This window comes from Peromyscus leucopus, chromosome X (assembly GCF_004664715.2).
Source record: "Peromyscus leucopus breed LL Stock chromosome X, UCI_PerLeu_2.1, whole genome shotgun sequence".
In the NCBI taxonomy this organism is placed as follows: domain Eukaryota; kingdom Metazoa; phylum Chordata; class Mammalia; order Rodentia; family Cricetidae; genus Peromyscus; species Peromyscus leucopus.
The window spans coordinates 11,627,156-11,645,516 of NC_051083.1; the positions used below are offsets into that span (position 1 = coordinate 11,627,156).

At 47.5% G+C, this 18,361-nt stretch overlaps 1 protein-coding gene across 12 annotated transcripts in view; it reads left to right on the plus strand.

Moving 5' to 3' along the window:
• Positions 1-14,144, plus strand: part of Cask (calcium/calmodulin dependent serine protein kinase) — a 341,951-nt gene extending 327,807 nt beyond the window's left edge. For all 12 annotated transcript variants that reach the window (XM_028875901.2, XM_028875900.2, XM_028875905.2 and 9 more), the window contains 2 exons: positions 6,058-6,141; positions 9,782-14,144. In XM_028875901.2, the coding sequence (XP_028731734.1) occupies positions 6,058-6,141; positions 9,782-9,958 (261 nt within the window). In that variant the 3' untranslated portion in view covers positions 9,959-14,144. The remainder of the gene's footprint in view (positions 1-6,057; positions 6,142-9,781) is intronic.
• Positions 14,145-18,361: the final 4,217 nt, after the last annotated feature.

An 18,361-nucleotide genomic window follows, 5' to 3' on the forward strand; every position in this document is an offset into this window, starting at 1 on the left:
CTTAGGACTCAGACGTGCCATTTTTAGATGGATCTCTACCCCTCGCCTTTCATCGCTTAGACTAGAATGGGGATACCACCCGCTGAGATACGGAGAAATGCCCCTGGCGGAACAGGCTCTGCTTCAGCACGAGGAGGCTTATATACTTGTCCCAGGCAGGGAAAATCCCTGTTGAGAGGTCACTGCATGAGACTGGGTCTCATAGCCGTCCCTAAATCATTAGATTTACAGTCTGTGTGAGCTGGGCCGTGATGGCTCAGTTTCTAACCCATGGCCACTAGCTTCATCCATTTCCATTATAGCACCAAGTTGGGTTCTTGAACTCAGAACTTTGGAAATCACAATAGGATCTGGTTAGGGGCTAGGGAGGAGTACAATAATAGGGTAAACACTAGTTTACTTAAAGGTTAACTTGGACCTATATAGAACTAAATATGATGATGTGTAACGCAGATTGATCTTTGTTTAACTACTAATCCCTCCTTACTAGGGATTGGAAAAATCTTCTGGCCAGGGGTGGCTAGAGGCAAAGTCTCAATCCTGGTCCTGGTCTTCGACATCCTCTCCTTGGGTTCCACACTGGTCTTCACCTGAACGTCGTTTTCTGCTGGTAGTAATGTCTCTAGCAGTATGCTGGCTGCAGGGCTCCTCAGATCCCTCTGCATTACCTCAGGCCACTTCCAAGGGCTTTCTGCCTTCCCTGCTGCTGCTGCTGCTGCCACCGCCGCCGCCACCACCACCACCACCACCACCACCACCACCGCTGCTGCCGCTGCTGCTCCCCTCATAGCACCCAGCTCCCCCTGTCCCTTGCCCTTGCACAGCCATGCACTGCTCTGCACTGCTGAGCGGGAGACCCATCTCTCAGCCTCATCAGGACGTCCACAGCAGATCCTTTCTCCATTGCACTTGGCCCGGCACCTCCTCCTGCCGGGCACACTGGCCCCTGCTGCCCTGACTGCTGGATGAGCTCACCTGCACTCCTCTCTTGCTTCCTGTTCCCCCTCCTCTCACAACTGTGATCTCTCAGTTCCACTGGCCCCTGAGGGCAGGCCCTAAGCATCCTGGGCCTCTGCTTTAGATGGCCCAGGGCCATCTGGCCCCTGTATGGACTGGTTGACCACTCTGGTCCCAGGCTCTCCTGCCCAGTCTAGACTCCTAGCTGGATGCTATGTATGGCAGTACAATCTGGGATACCTGTGGAGTCCATACTAACAGGGTTCCCCTAGGGTTCCCCTGGGGCTCCCTGGCCTCAGCCCATTCTCTCCTACTTTCAGGATGGCTGTGGCCATGAATGACTTACTTTCAGGCAGGGCCTTGTTCTTAAAACGTTTTCCTCCATGCCCCTTTCCCACCCCAGCTCTTTAGATTAAGGCCTCCACTGTATCTCAGACAGTCTGATTCAACACACTTGTACAAAGCACTAATATGCCAGGCTATGTGTGCCAAGAGCTGAGATGCAGTTAAGGAGGCAAGCTGGTGAGGATGAAATTCCCTCCTGCATGTGCCTCTCCAAAAGAGGGAAAGTGCCTTGTGGCTTTTCTTGTTTAATCTGCTCAACAGCTACTACAGCTGAAGCCACTTCTCCCATAGGTGGCCCATTGTATGACCAACCACCTAACACTGGTGCTCAGCTCCTTTAGGACATGTCTAATGCTTTCTGCCATCTTATTTTATTTCAGACAATTAAGGCTAAATTTAAGCACCACTACTAAATGATAAGATGTGGTGGTCCAACTTCAACCTAGAGGGCCATGGCAGCGATACTAGGCTAGAAAAAAAAATAAACCAGTACCCTGGCTGCTTTCAAAATAGCAAGAGATTATATTCCTATATTGCTGGTTCTGGTAACCTCAAGGAACTCTATCAGTATCTACCACCATAGATGAAGAAAACAGGCTTATTGTAATTGTGATCAACCAAGCTTTTCCAGCCAAAGTGAGCTTTGAACTGTGTTGGGTTTGTTTACTTTTCTATGACCAATCCCAACCTTTTGTGCCATTGTAGGCAAGGCAACCTTGGGCACCCTTTAGGTCTCCCACCTTATGCATAATACTACAGTTTAACCTTCATTTTTTTTCTTTCAACATCTAGAAAAGTCTATAGGGTAATGAAACCTAAAATAAATAGTATAAAGCTCTTTTCTCATGGAAATAAAATTTGAGGAACTAATCTATACCAATAAACAGAAAGTGTAGAGTAATAACTAATAGGTAATTGGAAGTTAATATAATGGTTCTTAACTTGAACTGTATTCTGATTTACCAATCAGAAGCATTACAAAGTTGATACTAGTTGCTGGGAGCAGCTGTGCCTGCCTGTAATACCAGCACTCAGGAGGCTAAGGCAGGAGGATTATAAATTCAAGGGCAGCCTGAACTATATAGCCAGATTCTATGTCCAAAACAGTAGCAGATTGTTTGTAGCTTTGCCTTTGCCCAAAGAGAGAGAAGTATCCAAAGATAAATTTCAAACTTAGTAGAAACCTCAACTTGAAAAGAAGAGTCCAAGCCGGTGGCCTAGCCCATTGGTAGGGGCGCTGCTTAGCATGCAGGAGGGTCCTAGGTCCCATCCTCAGTACCAGAACATAAACAGGAGCCAGAGGTCATTGTTCTCTGGCTATCACGGTGCTCTTCCTGAAGCCCTTGCATTTGTGTACAAGAATAACTGAGCTGCTTCCCTGTGTACTTCGGAACTGTGCAAACCACATTAGTCTAATGAGACCTACACCTGAGGTCCTTGGGTCAAATGAGTTCTTTTTCCTTGGCAAGATAACCTGAGATTAATTCTTGGCCATACATAGATGAACTATAAAAATGAATTCACCTCCGTAAATTACCTCTCATAGATGAATGGTACTTGTTTAATCTAGTACGAATCTAGTGATTATTTTAATCCAGTATGTTTCCAGTGCTTTTTCTAGAGTGTGTGTTTTCTCTCTGACTCTCTCTCTCCCTCCCCTTCTTTCTTTTCTTCCTCCACTCCCTCCTTTCCTCCCTCCCTCCCTCCCTTTCTTCCCCTCCTCCCTTTCAGAAAGATAGATTTACTTGTGACTATTAACAAATTTGTATCTCACCTCAAATCAGAGGTTTGGAGTTCATCTTTAACTCTGATAGTAGCCACCTGAGGGAGGGGACTCCTTATGAGCAGTTGCATTTTCTGTCCCTGAAGTGACTCTGAACTTCAGCCAAGAGCCTGGACCTACAATGGCTCCTGCTTGAAAACCCTAACTAGAGCAGGCTCTGAGGATAGACATTGTCAGAAACAAACGAGGAGGTGTGTGGTGATGATGCTGAGACTGAAGCCCAATGAGACGAGAAAATCGTGCTTGGGATCTGAGGCACAGTGGAATTTTGGAAAATGCGATACTATAGGATAGAACTAGAAAAACATGAAAAAGACAGGGGAACAAATATGCTAACCACAGGAACTACTGTAGTTATTATGATAAGCATTAAATTTGGTTCTAAGCTTTCTGTCAGCTGCAGGGTGGGGGAGGGACCTAGAGCTGATTTTTAGGCACAAAAAACCTCTGGAAATGTGATGAACATGACCTTCCTTGGGGCTTTCATGTAGTTAAGAGTCGGATGGTCCTCCTTATTCACAGCTGTAGACTTAGGGCAGCACACAGTGTATGTATGGCTAGTCCACTGGGAGCTAAGCTGCTGCTTTCCAAGGATCGAGTTTGTTTGTGCAGTAGCATGATGGCAGACTAGACTCGAAAGCACTCACAGGCTTGGTTGTATAGCAGGGTGGGCGACTAAGAAGAACAGCATCTCCCACCTGGGGGACCGTTGTTGTCCTCTGTGAGTTCCATTCAGCATCCAGGTGTGTGCACTTCCATCTGGCACTCAGAGGTACCTCGGGGAGAAAAGCAAGTAGGATGTTTCCACATCTTAGTTGACACACAGACAGAAAGTGTGTGTGGGTGTGTGTGTGTGTGTGTGTGTGTGTGTGTGTGTGTGTTGTGTGTTGTGTGTGTCCCCGTCCATCCAGTGGAAATGATGAGAAAGCCTTATAGCCCGTCTGATGTTTTCCCTTGCTGCCGGGGCATAGGAAGGAAGAAACAAAGACCCAAGATAATAGTGACAAAGTGGACATTTGTAAGGGAGACCCTTATTAGACTTACTTGAATCATGTGTTCAGTCACAACAGGTGAGCAAAGAAATGGGCAGCTACCTCTATCAAGAGTGAACATGGGCAGGCTTGGAAAGCATTCTTAGCAGGGGACTCTGAACATGTGTCTTGACCGATGAAGAGATTTGGACAGATAAGACAGTGAACCAGGTTCCCCTCACCTACCCAAAGACCGTATGTGGCCAAAATCTAGAACTAGTGTGATTGATGGGTATTCCAGGAATACATTGCTCCCGAGCCCAGTGGTAAACTTTCCAAAGAAACTGCCAGTGTGGTATCAGCAGTGTGAGAGGATCCGGAGCTCAAGGTCCAGCTCGGCTGATAGAATGCATGCCGAGCATGCATGAAGCCCTAGATTCAACCCTCACCACTGCATACAACTGGGCATGTCTGTAGTCCCAGCACTCAGGAGACGGAGGCAGGAGAATTAGAAGTTTGAAGTCATTCTTGCCTATGTGAAATCATGTTTAAAAAAAAAATAAACTTTCCAGAAACTGAGTTCTGAAGGATTATTCAGCCAAACAGAAAGGGCAATGGGAAAGGGTGGGAAGGCCAGGTAGAGGGAGCAGAAAGAGGTGGGCCTTTTCTCGGACTGAAAGTTGTTCAGTAAGCCAGACCCACCCAGCGGGTGGAGCAGAGCCAGGCAGCAGAAGTTGAACGTGGGTCCCAGCCCTTCTGCTAACGGAGCATGTGTTTCCCTGCAAGCAGAGGGGGCTGTTGAGGGGTTAGGAGGGAAAGGTGGAGTTTGTGTTTCAGAAAGATCATCTAGCAGTGGCTTGGAATATGGATTTCAAAGCCCCCAAACTAGAGGCAGGGCATCAGTGTAAGGACTAGCACTCTAAACCAGGCTAAGGACGGAGCAGAAGAAATAGGGGAGAGCAAACAGAAGTCAAGATCATTTACGAAACAAAATACATAGGTGACAGAATAGACGTTTGGCTCTCGTGGAGAGAGCAGCAAGCAGTCTGACTCAGTGGTGTACACATGTAACCCCAGTCAGTGCAGAAGGAGTGCCAGTCTGAGGCCAGCCTGTGCTAAGACCCTGTCTCGGGCACGAAAACTAGAATAGAGACTCCTGATGCCTATGAGTCACTCGCATGTCCGTCATGTGTGGATTAGGTACCTGCATGTGGTCAGCTCTGTACTGGGATGGGCATTGATTACCTCTGACAGTATCATGGCCTCCCAGGGGAGGAACAGAAACAGTGAGCCTTCACAGAATTGCTGCACACCTCTGCAAACAAGTCACTTGCACAGATTTGCCACATTTTGGAAAGGTACTAGAAGTAACCTCAGAGGGCCATGTCTTCACATGGGTCAAGTTATTGACCACAGCTACACAAGTACTTCCTTCTGTGGAAGGACTTCATGATTGCAGCCCTGGGCAAGGGTCTCCCTTTCTCCCATGAGGCCGAAGGGGGCCTTTTATCAGAAGGCCTGTGTCAATGTGACTACAGCCCCACAGTGATGGCGGACAGGATTTGCTCTCTTTGGTTAGCAATTGGCAGTTGGATATATGACAAAGTGAGTTCCCAATCAGTGTGAAGCCAGCCTGCAGATCTAAGCCTCCCTAGAATGTGGTTCCCATCAACTCAAATCTAGGCTTTATCAAATCACCAGGTTTAAATACACATTAACCAACATAGTCAGTGTTAACTATTACAAAAAAAACTCAACTCAGCCAAGTCATGAGAGTCATAAGAAACATGTCCACTTTCTCAGCTCTTCTTTTCTGAGCTGTTGTCCACCCTGAGGAGAAAAGCAATCTACATTACTTACAAAGTTGGTACATTTCATTATACCTTGCCCAAACCCTGAGGAGCCCGGGCCGTGGCTTGTTCGGCCAGGTCCCGTTTTGTAGGCTCCTTTGCACGGTGTCATGGTGAGCTCTTCTTCTAAGCGTCTCTCTCGCCCACGCAGGCGCTGAAGGTCCTGAGAACTGCCGAGTTTGCCCCCTTCGTGGTGTTCATCGCGGCGCCGACTATCACTCCAGGGTTAAATGAGGTAAGAGCAAACCCACCCTGCTCCGGAGAAGCACACCCTGTGCCAAGGAATGCACATGGCTTGGACTGAAGACACCTGAGCAAAGCTCTGCGTTGTCCTGGGCACTCTGGTTTCCAGGGCACAAAGGCCTTGTTCGATGTTTGCAATTAGACTGCATAAGTAGGGTGTTTCTTCCGAGATCAGAACGTTAGACCAATTCCAGCCTCCTCCCTAGCACAGTCTGAAGCACACCAGTCTGCATTTGCAGCAAGAGGGTCTGTCTGCTCCAGGAATAGGTGTGGACTAGACCAGTCAGTAGGACAGCCTGCAGCCTTAATCAGTGTATCTGCTTCGCAAGTACAAGCGGAAGCCCCTCAGTTCCCAAGGACCCAGGTGTTCCGAGCAGACTCGGCCCTCCAGGACTGCTAGTCTACTGCCTCCCTGGCAGGATTGTGTTAAGCCCCTAGAGCCAAGAGGGGCTATAAGGAATCTGTGACTTTGATGGGGCTACCAAACCTAGAAATGAGCTGCCCTGGGCCCGGAGCTTCCTTTCTCAGTTACCTAGTATAACACTGTCCTAGGTTCTATCCCCAGCACCACAAAAGGAATCAATTCTGACTGCTTTCAAGCCAATTCAAGTCAGGCTGGCCCAGATCTTACTGAGCCCTCGCAAAAGCTCTCTCTTCCTGGCAAGCAAGGGCAGCAGCATATGCTGACAGTGGAACCACATCTGCTTCCTGTGGTCCTGAGCTAGGAAGCCCCCACTATGTATGCAGTTATCCTGAAGAGCATGATTTTGCAGCTTCTAGAAACCACCAGCAGACTCTCGACTATGTCCAGTGAATGCTGACCCATACTCGCAGGATGGTTAGATCAAGGCTTGGATGTTGTGTGTACCTTTAATATTTAGATTGACCTTTTTGCTCATATCTTCAGTCTCTGTTCTTTGTCATTTCATTGGCAAAAGGCATATTCCTTTGTAAAATTCTACTTTCCCGTGTGTGTTTGAAGCCTCATTGTGGTTAATGTTTTTCCTTGGTTACTGTGTATTTTCTTGAATTACCATCTTTGCTTTGTTTTTGTTTTTGTTTTTGCCTGTTCTGCCCTTTTACTAATTTTCCATAGCTGCCAAAATGGTGCAGAAAATTGCCTGTAAGTACCAGCTAGGAGGTGATGAAATACAGCCTGTGTCTTTTAATAGCTGTAGAATGTAGACATCTTGTTCCCATAAACCCTTGCTTTTGCTCTTAGAATAAAGGCCTCTTGTTTTCACTGAGTTAAGCCTGCTTGTATGTGAGGGACGAGCTGCTGCTAAGGAAGGTGGCAGAGCCTCACCTTAGAGGATGCAGATACAGGAAAGAACTCTGTCTGGCCATAAATTTCCTGGAATGTTTACATCAGCCCAGCCTTCTGAACAAACCGGAGCCTGCTAGCGGTGTCCAGGCCCAGGAACAGAGCACACAGAACCCCATGGCACATAGAGTGACTTCTTAGGAACTGTGCCTCCAGGGACTGGTAGGAAGCACTCCTGGCTCCGGGGAACACATGTTTGCTGAAAAGGGGCTCTGTTTCTTGTGAAACTGAGCCACAGTGAAAATACTATGCTGTTCAGCTACAAGCAGAATGGGTGTGTTTAGGACCTCAGAAGGTGACTAGTGGCCTAGTCACCAGTCATCGGGAGAGTTAGCACTGAGACTCAAAGCGTGCTGTGTCCTGCTTTGCAATTCCTGTAGAGGATGACTGAGTCAGTAGACTTTGATTGGTCAAAGTACCCAGATAAGGAATATTGAATCCCTGGCTGCTCTGGTGTCTGTCTGTCCTGCACAGGGCTAGAATAGAATTTCCTCCCTGCTCATGCCCTTGCCAGAGAGCTGTACCCTGAGAGAAAAAGGAAGAGAGGTCCTTAGCCAGGCTGGGCACCCAGCACTCCTTGGTCTCTGAAGGTATCACAGTTTTGACATTCTCCAGGGATCAGACTCTGTTGCCCTGAGCCCCATTTCCTAGTATAATAGACTTAATATTTGTCAAAATCCTAAAGGACCTCGGTCAAAGGAACACATGTTCTTTCAATAGCAGTTATTAAGCATGTACTGTGTGTGTGCCACTCTGCTTAGCTCTAGGGCACAGCAATGGTAGAACATGCAGCATAAGTTTTATGTAATGGCTGAGGAGGGGGTCAGTAATCAAATAAACATGTATACATATATGTATATGGAATAAGGCTCACTTAGGCTACACAGAGACCCTGTCCCTGTCTACTCCCAAGGGCTGAGGGAAGTGTGTGTGTGTGTGTGTGTGTGTGTGTGTGTGTGTGTGTGTGTGTGTAAGACTCCAACCAATAGTTTACAACTACCTAGTGTTTGGCAGGTAGAGCAGAAAACTTATAGTTAATTTTACTCACAAAGTTCAAATTTGAATTCTGCGTAAGAAATTTGACCTGCCAGGCAGTGGTGGCGCACGCCTTTAATCCCAGCACTCAGGAGGCAGAGGCAGGTGAATCTCTGTGAGTTCGAGGCCAGTCTGGTCTACAGAGCTAGTTCCAGGACAGCCAGGGCTACACAGAGAAACCCTGTCAGAGAGAGAGAGAGAGAGAGAGAGAGAGAGAGAGAGAGAGAGAGAGAGAGAGAGAGAGAGAGAGAGAGAGAGAGGAGAGAGAGAGCACTGAAAGAGCATTCAAGGTGGCTGTGATGTCATGTGCCTCTAATCCTAGCACTTGAGAAGCTAAGACAGGAGGATCCCAAGTTTTCCAGGCCAGCCTGGGCTACATAGTGAGACTCTGCCTCAAAAAGAAAAACAATATTCATGGGACAAGCTGGAGACCTCAAATTCCCTCCTGGTGTTAGCTCAGCCTGATGGAGAGAGTTCTGATGGTATGAGGCCAGCTGTGTACAGAGGTGTCCATCCTTTAGCAAGCCTTCTTAGGGTTCAAGGCTTGGGAGTCATTTTCTTAAGAGACATGAGTACGAGCAAACAGTGACATTTGCCTGACTGTTGCCAGTACAGACCAATTTGGGGGCATTCCTCAGTACTATTGTTTTTGGGAAATGGCTTATTCCAGCCATTATTTGTAACATCCAGAAAGCTTTGCCTCTGGCATGGACTGCTGTCAAATGAGGGCTATTATGTGCCATTCCTGGAACACACTAAACCTTTTAAGCAGAAGGGGAAACTACAACTTAATTTGTTATGCAAAGACAAGGCTTGTTAGCCCAAACACACGAGGCTCACATGAACTTCAAGATCCCCGGGAAGGAGCCTAAGAGTTCAATCCAGCCACACTAGTAGCTCCGCTCCACCCTGGCTTAGAGGAATGACGAAAGAAATGTAGCCACTGGAGCCCCAGGCTTTGTGTGGCCTCCTCCAGGGAGCTCCGGGGATAGACAGGCCCAGCGAGGCCTGGGGGTGGGGGGCGTGTGTTCGCTGGAGTGTCGGTTTTGTCTGTTTTTCACAGTGGCCCCTGTTGCATGTCAACCAGTCACAGTTGGCAGTGGGAGTTCTGCAACCCTGTCATTACAGGACAGGGACCATCATCTCCTCTGTGACACAGCCATCTTGGCCTCGTGCCTCCGCATTGTTTAGTGTTGACCTGTTCAGACACTAGGAGGAACTGAAATGTAGAAAGACTACAAGTGACTTCTCTCTCCCATGCCACCCTCTGCAGGATGAATCCCTCCAGCGCCTGCAGAAGGAGTCCGATGTCTTACAGAGAACATACGCACACTACTTCGATCTCACAATTATCAACAATGAAATTGATGAGACAATCAGACATCTGGAGGAAGCTGTCGAGCTCGTGTGCACAGCCCCACAGTGGGTCCCGGTCTCCTGGGTCTATTAGGCTTCTCCCTGGCTAGCTGAGTATAAAACTGGGAGCTGCCTCCTACATGGAAAAGCCTCTTTGTTATCGGCCTTGTGTCAGCAGGTCGTGGTCCCTAGAGACTACCTAGTTGTAGTGTGACCTACATTTACAATTATTGTCATGTCCGAATAGATAGGAGGAGAAAAACAATTACACACTAATTTAAAGAGACAGTATCTTTTTTAATCAGTTCTCCTAAACTTTAATAAAATGTATCTTTAAATGTATGTATTATTCAATCCTTTGGAATGTTATATTTTTGGAAATCATAGCTTTTTATTTCCAAGGCCCCTAAAAACTGCACAAAATAGATGCTGCTTTCTATAATCTATTTTAATAATAATAAACAATGATTCTGTTACCTTGACTGGGGGTGGAACACTACATTCTTTTTAGAGTCTGATTTTATGGATTGGAATATCTTTCTTTCCTTTATTTATTTGAAATAATTAGTCTAGTGATTACAAAACAGTCATAAATTTTTAAAGGCCTTTTTTCTCTCTCTTTTTTTTAAGTCCTTTATGTAACATCCAGATACTGTGATACTGTCTCTTTGAAGCACCCTGTAAACCTTTTAGAAATTTGAAGTTGGGTCTTGACTCTTAATGCATGTGGACAGTCGCGAGCGTTTATGCTGTCGGTGTGTCTGTGTTGGACAAAACAATCTGTAATTACAGCCAAGTACATTCCGTTCACGGGGCACACCCAGGGGAATAAGAATAAATTGCTATTATGACTAAGTTGTAAACCTATGCACATCCCTTGCATTTCGGGCAACTTTATAAAACAGAAAAAAAAAAGAAACTGATTTTTATTAATAATAATCACGTAGTGAAATGTGTTTGTAATTTTGTCTCAATTTAATTTGTTGTAAGGGGGAGGGGGTATTGCTGGTTTCGCCATTTCAGATCTGTGTTGTCTAAGAGTATTAACGTTTTAATTAAGCAAAGAAATGCGGATTTTTAATCTGTATGTAATTGTTTTAAGCACCCACTTAAAGAGAATATACTGTGCAATGAAGAAACCAGTTTAGGCATTTGCTATAAACTGAATTATTCCAAAAGAATAATCTATAACAGCTCTGTAAATTCCTTTAAATTGATAACTAACAGGACAGTCTGACCAATTTTTTTTTTAAATATACTTCATTGTATGTGTTCAATAATTAAATGCCTTTGGGTCCTTCATTTCGTTACAGATTTGTTCGGGTCTCCAAGCTGCTAATCTTTTCAGTTTTAAAATTCGATAGATGCTCACTGACCCATGAAAGGCCCAGGAATGAGTATCGGTTGGCAGGGCAACAACGCAGCCTGCCAGAGCACAGCTTGGAACACATCTGAGTCGAAGGGCCGCCTGTGGCCTCTCCTTCCTCTTGCTCTATCCCTTGGCACAGGGGAGTCACCTGTCCTTGTTGCTGTAGAAACAGGCTCCATCTCATCCCCTGCCATGCTGTCAATTCCCTAGAGGAGGTCCAGACTGGGATTCTCAGACTTTGCCAGAGGTCACTAGAGGGTGTGCGAGAACAAGGCATTGACATGACTCTGGTCCTTGGAAACACACCATCACTTTCACTGCCTGTGGGTCAGGTGGCCTCCGTCACTTTGTGCCTTGGCAGGATTTCAGAACCAGTTCTGGGCTGAACAGCTCCTCTTGGGCACTGAGCAGAGAAGGCATGTTTGCGCTCATACTCCTTCTATTCTCAACATCCCACCCTCCCCAACTATTATTACATGATATCATTTGGTTTCTGTTTGTAGACGATTCTTTATCAGTGCCCAGATGGGTCACAACTTACCAACAAGATATTGTAAGAATAACAACTTGTGTTTGGTCCCACAGTGGAGTGACCAGATACCACACCAGAGACAGGCTCAACAGTGGGCTCTTGCTAGGTGGAGGGAGAAGACTCCAGGAGTTGCTTCGGGCTGTGTCGTACTGACCTCGGTCTAATGGTGCAGGCCAGACACCATTATTGCAGTAGTACTGACCAAAAGCCACTCTGTCTGTTCAGTGGCTCGGTACCTGCTCTACCTCTTCCAGTAAAGCACAAAGAAGACCACAACTAACCATGGCAAACAGAACTGTCCCTCCCTCTGTCGACTCCCTCAGGCCCCCCCACCCCACCCCACCCCACCCCACCCACCACCACCCCGTGCTCTTGAGAGCACGTCTCCAGAGATGCTGGGAAGGCCTATCTGTAGCCATCTACCGCATTCCTCCAGGTAGAGAGAGCATCACCAAGTGAGGCCAGCTTCAATGTCTGTGACCCCAGACTGAGAGAAGAAGTGCTCTGGCACTTGGGGGGGCCTTCTGGGGACTCCGAGAGAAGAGCCCAGGCAGGCATCCTTCCTGCCCTTGTGTGGGTGGGGGAAAGCCCGCACCTAGAACGCAGCGATTTCCCCCCAGGTCATCTGTCCTTTGCCACTAATGCACAGCTCTACAGCAGTGTGTTTATGACTTCGAGAGGAAACACTTCAGAAGTCAAAGTACTAGGAGTACAGTAGTACCTGGAGCCAGCAGAGGCTATTGCTAAAAGCTTCCTGACTGCCTCCATTTCATCAGCAGAAACACACACACACACACACACACACACACACACACACATACACACACACACACACACCCTTTTAAAGACTAAAGCAAACGATCAGAGATCACTAAATCAGTGGCCAGTTGAATCATATGTCAGGTCCTCTCTGCCACCCCATCCGCACTCACCACAACAGGAGAGGGAGTGTTTGGATCTCCTACATTCTTTGTTTAAAAGACGCAGTGGCCTGATTTTCTAGTCACAAGGCAGTAATTATTTCTCACATGCATCGTATTCCTATCTGCACACTGAAAAGGAAAGTGTCACTCAGTTTAATTCATCTGGATGTTTCCCAGTGTCGAGAGAACATCATAACATTTTTAGATGCACCCCCTGTCAGGTGAGATGGTTTCAGAAAGGCAAAGAAGTCAGTTGACCTACTTCTTGCTATTTGCATTCAGAAGGCAGAGTCCCAGCTGGTCCTATTGGTGGCAGGATAAGTGAAGCCACAGGGCCCCTTCCCACTGTCCAAGGCCTGGAGCAGGCAGGCCAAGCCGTCCTTTAAAGCTACTGTTATCTTCTCAAGCTTTTCATCCCAGAGTTCTCTTGTTTTTCAGTCAGGATTCTCTTCATTAAGGCTACCGGTTTATTCTTCGCCAAAGTTCAGTCAATTGAGCCACCCTCCAGGAACTACCCAGAATGGACCCGCCCCTTAAGGATGAGGCAGCCCAAAGCATTCTCTTGTCTCGCACTGATGGGATGTTCCTTTAGCATCTCAGGTCAGTTTCTTACGCAGGGCACAATTAAGCTTCACTTGCCACTAACACTGTCGAGAAAACTGCTTGGTTAGTGAATTCTTCGTAAAAATGTCACCTTGGAAAGAATAGAGGGCACACTGACTAGCATTCCAAACACAAGTCCCTTGCAGCCCTCGTCACTCCTTGTTTCGGGTCAGCAGCCTGGTGGGCAGCTAGTGGTGACTGTCTGAACTGAGCGCCGCCTTCTCAGCCTATTCTCCTAACGAGGGCTGTCTATGCCTAGGCCCACTGAAGCCCCTGTGTGCATCTTCCTTGTTCGCGCCTCTGGTTAGTTCCTTTAGAAAGATGCCTTGCTTCTCAGTATGGCTTTCAGAAGGGCTGCATGCTCTTCTCGTCACTGCTTTTGTTTGGAGGCACTTGCCCTTTTCTGGCCCCTTTAGACATAGGATCTGCCTCCTTATGTGGCACTTCTGGCTACAGGACCATATTTGTGAGGCCTAATGTGTAATTGACTGTGCTTGGGCACTGCACATGTCCATTTGCCTTAAACTTGTGGGAAGTCTCAGATTGCCTGGCTTACAGAGTGAAGGTCAGCTATCACATCCATCCAGGAAGTCGGGGGGTGGGGGTGGGGAGAAAGAGTGTCCCAACCTTCCCATCTACACTTCCTGTTGGTGCCCTTGGCCCACAGCAGCAGCGGCTATAGGGAGAGAAGGGCACCATCCCTGGGGCAGAGCAGGCATCCCCAAGTCTTAGCTGTTAGAGGGATAGGAGAGAGCATCCTGACTTCCACCACCTGTCACCTGACCCTCCCTTCATTAACTCCCTTGGTTGAACCTGTGCAAATGGACCAAGCAAAAAAAAAAAAAAAAAATGGAAGGAGATGTTTGCAGCCACACAGGAGACCTCATTTCTAGCCTCCAAGCACAACTCCAGCTCTGTGTATGGGCAAGAACTCAGCACTTTGCTACTGCTTGGAGTTAAATCCATTCTCTATAGCACGTGAAAGAGTAAGGTCCAGGGGTGAGGCTTTCTGGACCCAAGAGAGAGTCTCAGCAGAGGGCCTTGTGCTTGGGAGCAGAAGTAGGCATTCCTCAACAGTGAGTGGCCTTGCCTTTATTTTTCGTTTGGCAGAGACCAAGAACTGGGGGGTAGGGGTTGATTTCCAGTCTTTGATGTCGCCTGGGATGTCCTCTGCAGGCAGGCGGTGCTGAGAGCACAGCATCGTGTTTCAGTACAGTGTAGGCGCATTACCATTCAGACTCTGTTCTGGGGTGGTTTTGCTTAAAGCTTTGCCAATGTGTTCTTTCTTTCTGTATGTATTATTGCCTTTTTATAAAAGGTTTTGAAGTATTGTCTCAGTGATAAAAAGAGAGAGATGTTAATGGTTGTTGTATAGTTCACCGTATCCGATTGTAAGTATTCGCAGGGTACAGCAAAGCCTTAGCTTGCAAGAGGAGCTGAAGGGGTTGGAAAGGTTCGGATTCTTTGTAAATGTCCTGCTTTTCTTTCTCTCTGTGTGTATCTATTTACATGCCTTAGCACACGCCCTCCCATCCCAATCCCTTTGCCCTGTCGCCTCAACAGCCACAGTGCTGGTGGCGTTGCCAGCACAGTACAAGTGGAAACCCTCATCAGTTATCTCGTGTGACAGGGAAGAAGAAACTGCATAGTATTCTGTGTAGACTATACATATCTGTAGGATGCTGTGTAATGGGAAACCATAGACTTGGGCTTTCGTCATTTCAAAGTTGGAGAAATGTATGAATAAAATGTATAAAACATGAAAAGGCAGTTGTCTCCTCAGATTCCAGGCCAAACAGCTTGGAAACAAGCACCATGAAAGGTAGAAGAAGAGGATGGCCAGATTTTAAGCCCTGGGCATGGCTGGGCCTTGCGGACCTCCCCTGCGAAGGTCTGTACCAGAGGCGTGGCTTCCTCCCTCTCTGGGAAGAACATGTCCCAGGCTCCTGATGTCCATCCTGGAAACCTTCCTCTCCAGCCATGGTTATCACAGACTTCAACTTGCTTTTGGATGCACATTTCAAGTAACTTCTGAGCTTTAGAAAAAGTGGGGGGGGGGCAAACACAGTTGTGACATCTGCTGCCGAAAGAAGGCTGAATTGATGTTAGTGATGTAGGGGCCATAGCTCAGCCAATGTGCTTGCTGACATCTGCAATGAAAGGCGGGGGAGGGGGAAGCACGCCAGGCTTGTTGCTCTGCTTGATACCGGGGCTGCTTTGTGGTTGGCTGTGGGGTCTATCTAGAGTCTGGGACATGGCTTCCTCGGTGCCCCTGCTCACCTAGTGGACACACTCCCCACACTTGCGTGTGTTGTACACACACAGAAAGGAGCCAAGCCCTGTTGCATTTTCCAGGCTCACTGGGAGATTCGCAATAACAAACCAAGTGATTTTACAAGCCAATGCTGCACTCAAGTCAAACTTCTCACTATGAGAAGAGTGTAGACATGATGAGGGGGGCGGGGTGGGTTGGGGTGCTCAGCTGGTCAGTAAAGTGCGTGCCAGCAGGCTGAAAAGCGTAGTTTGGATCCCCAGAACCCAGGAATGGTGGTACAGCCTTGTAATCCCAGTGCTGGAGAGGCAGACACAGAAATCCTGGGGCTCAGCTGACTGCCCAGCCTAGCTGAAGTGGAGTGCCTCAAGCCTCAGTGAGAGACCCTATCTCAAAAGACAACACGAATAGCTACTAAGGAACCTGAGGTTGACCTTTGGCCTCCACACATATGTATATGTGTGCACACACACACGCACACACACACACACACACACACACACACACACACAAGTGACTATCCTCTAAGCCAAGGAGCCACCATCTTGGGGAGTTCAGCTGTTTCCTCTTGCAAAAGAATCCCATTAGCTGGACTGGTTGACTATGAGGGGGCAGGGAGGGTCGCAAGACCTCTACCACCTGTTGTGTGCAACTCTGCCCTAATTGCATATGGCCCCAGGGAGGAGCTAGACTGTCTCGTGGGCCGGGAGGAGTAGTGAAGGGGCGCCATCGATGCAGCTGCAGACCCTCCACACAGCGGCTCACGGCCAGAGCATCTGGCTCAATCCTGACGAGCTACTGGAGGGAAATCCAGAAGAAACAGCCTGCTGAGGCTTCCCAAGTGGCTCCTGACTGCGAGGCAGTCAACTGAGGTGGGAAGTGGAGAAGCAGAGACTGTCCACTGGAGGCAGGTTCACCATGAGTTAGCAGCGTTCGCAGACTTTCCCCTAGAATGGTCCTGAGTGCCAGGAATGTTTACTTTCTCTTGTAGGGTGGTGCTTACAGACATACACCATCACCATGTGAGGGTGACAAGCCAGCAGACCCAACACCTGGCACCTGTGTGCTTTCTTTAAGATAACACGTATTTCAGTTACAGAACCAAAAAAAAAAAAAAAAAACCCACCAACTGCGATCACTTTTGCAGCGGCCCAAAATAATCATTAATAAAATCTAATGCCGAGTCCTAATTTGAAAAGGATCTAGTCAGAACATAAAGCAAATATGCTTCGCAGCTGAAGAAGAGCTGTTCCAGGGTCTACACAAGCATGAGGACCCCAACCCAGGTCCCTAGCACCCCTGGAACAAGCCTGCCGCAGCAGTACAACACAGGGCTGGAATGCCGGAACCGGGAAGGTGGAGACAGCAGGTTCCCAGAGCACAGTGCCAGCCTATCTAGCATAATAGGTGAGCTCCAGACTCACTGAGAGACCCAGTCTTAACAAACCAAGGTGAAATCGATTGGAGAAGAACGACTCCTGATGTCAAGCTCTGGCCTCCGCACGCACACGAACACACACACCTGCACAAGAACCCACATGTGCAAGCAGGAAAGGGAGACTTCTCCTCCAGGAGCACTTGTCTTCCAGAAAAGGTCGCCAAAGGCTAAGGTTAAAACACAAGTAAACCAGTGCTCTGTTCACGTCGGCCCCGGTCCCACCACCTGCTTCAGATGATCCCAGACTGCCTGTGCCTTGGGTGCCTCCCAGAAGAGGATTTCATTCCTCTTTGAAGGAAAGCCACACCACCCCAGGCTTCAAATAGTTTCTTCAAGTAGTTGGTACAGTGTCTGACATACACCCAAAACTAAACTAGCTAGGGGCCAGCAAGAGGGCTCAGCAGGTAAAGGTGCTTGCCGAAAAGCCTGACGATGTGAGTTCAATCCCTGGACCTCACATGGTGAAAGGAGAGAACTGACTCCTGAAAGTTGTCCTCTGGCATGTACTGTGGCATGCACATACCTGAACACATACAAGCATGCATGCATTCATACATACATACATACATATGCATGCACATATGTACACAAAATAAATATTTAAAAACTACCAGAACTGTAAAACGAAAATGGGAAAGTAGATAACCACATCTGTACACACAAATATCAATAATATCTCGTTTGGCTTTTAAATATACATACAATTAAAATACCTTAAAGGAGGATGGACATGACTGGTCTCAGATTTTGGCACCAGATGAATGAAAAAGAGAAATAAAAAAGGAAAGGGCCTGACTGGTCCTAAGTATGTTGGAAGAGAAAGTTTATTGTAGATAAAAGGGAGACATAGCCAGAGGCATGGCCATCTGGCAGAGTCCAGCGTGAGCATGCCTGGACTGAGCCATGTGAGGAGGAGAGGGGGAGGGGAGAGAGCAGCTGCCAAACAAGAGGGGCAGCCTGGGCCAAGAGACTGGCCAAGAGAGCAGACGAAAGGGCCAGGTAACCAAAATGGTTGGATTATACAGGGAAGGGCAGCCCAGCCTCTGGGCTGGAGAAGTTTAGGGTAGGAGCAGGGTGTGCCAGCCAGGAGGATCCTGTAACAGGTAGGGACTGAAGGATTCTGGGAGAACCTGGCGGCCAGGTCCACTTTGGTATGTTAAATGGGCATTTCAGTCCTTTAGAGAGAGAATTAATTTAGCCAAGACTGGGGAGACAAAATTTCTCCATCTGCCTCTGCTTCACCCATGTAGCAGTGTTACAGTTTATAGACAAGATGAAGCAAAAAAAAAAAAAAAAAAAAAAAAAAAAAAAAAAAAACCCTGAAAATACGCATATTTTAGATTTAGCTGTGGGCTCCAGT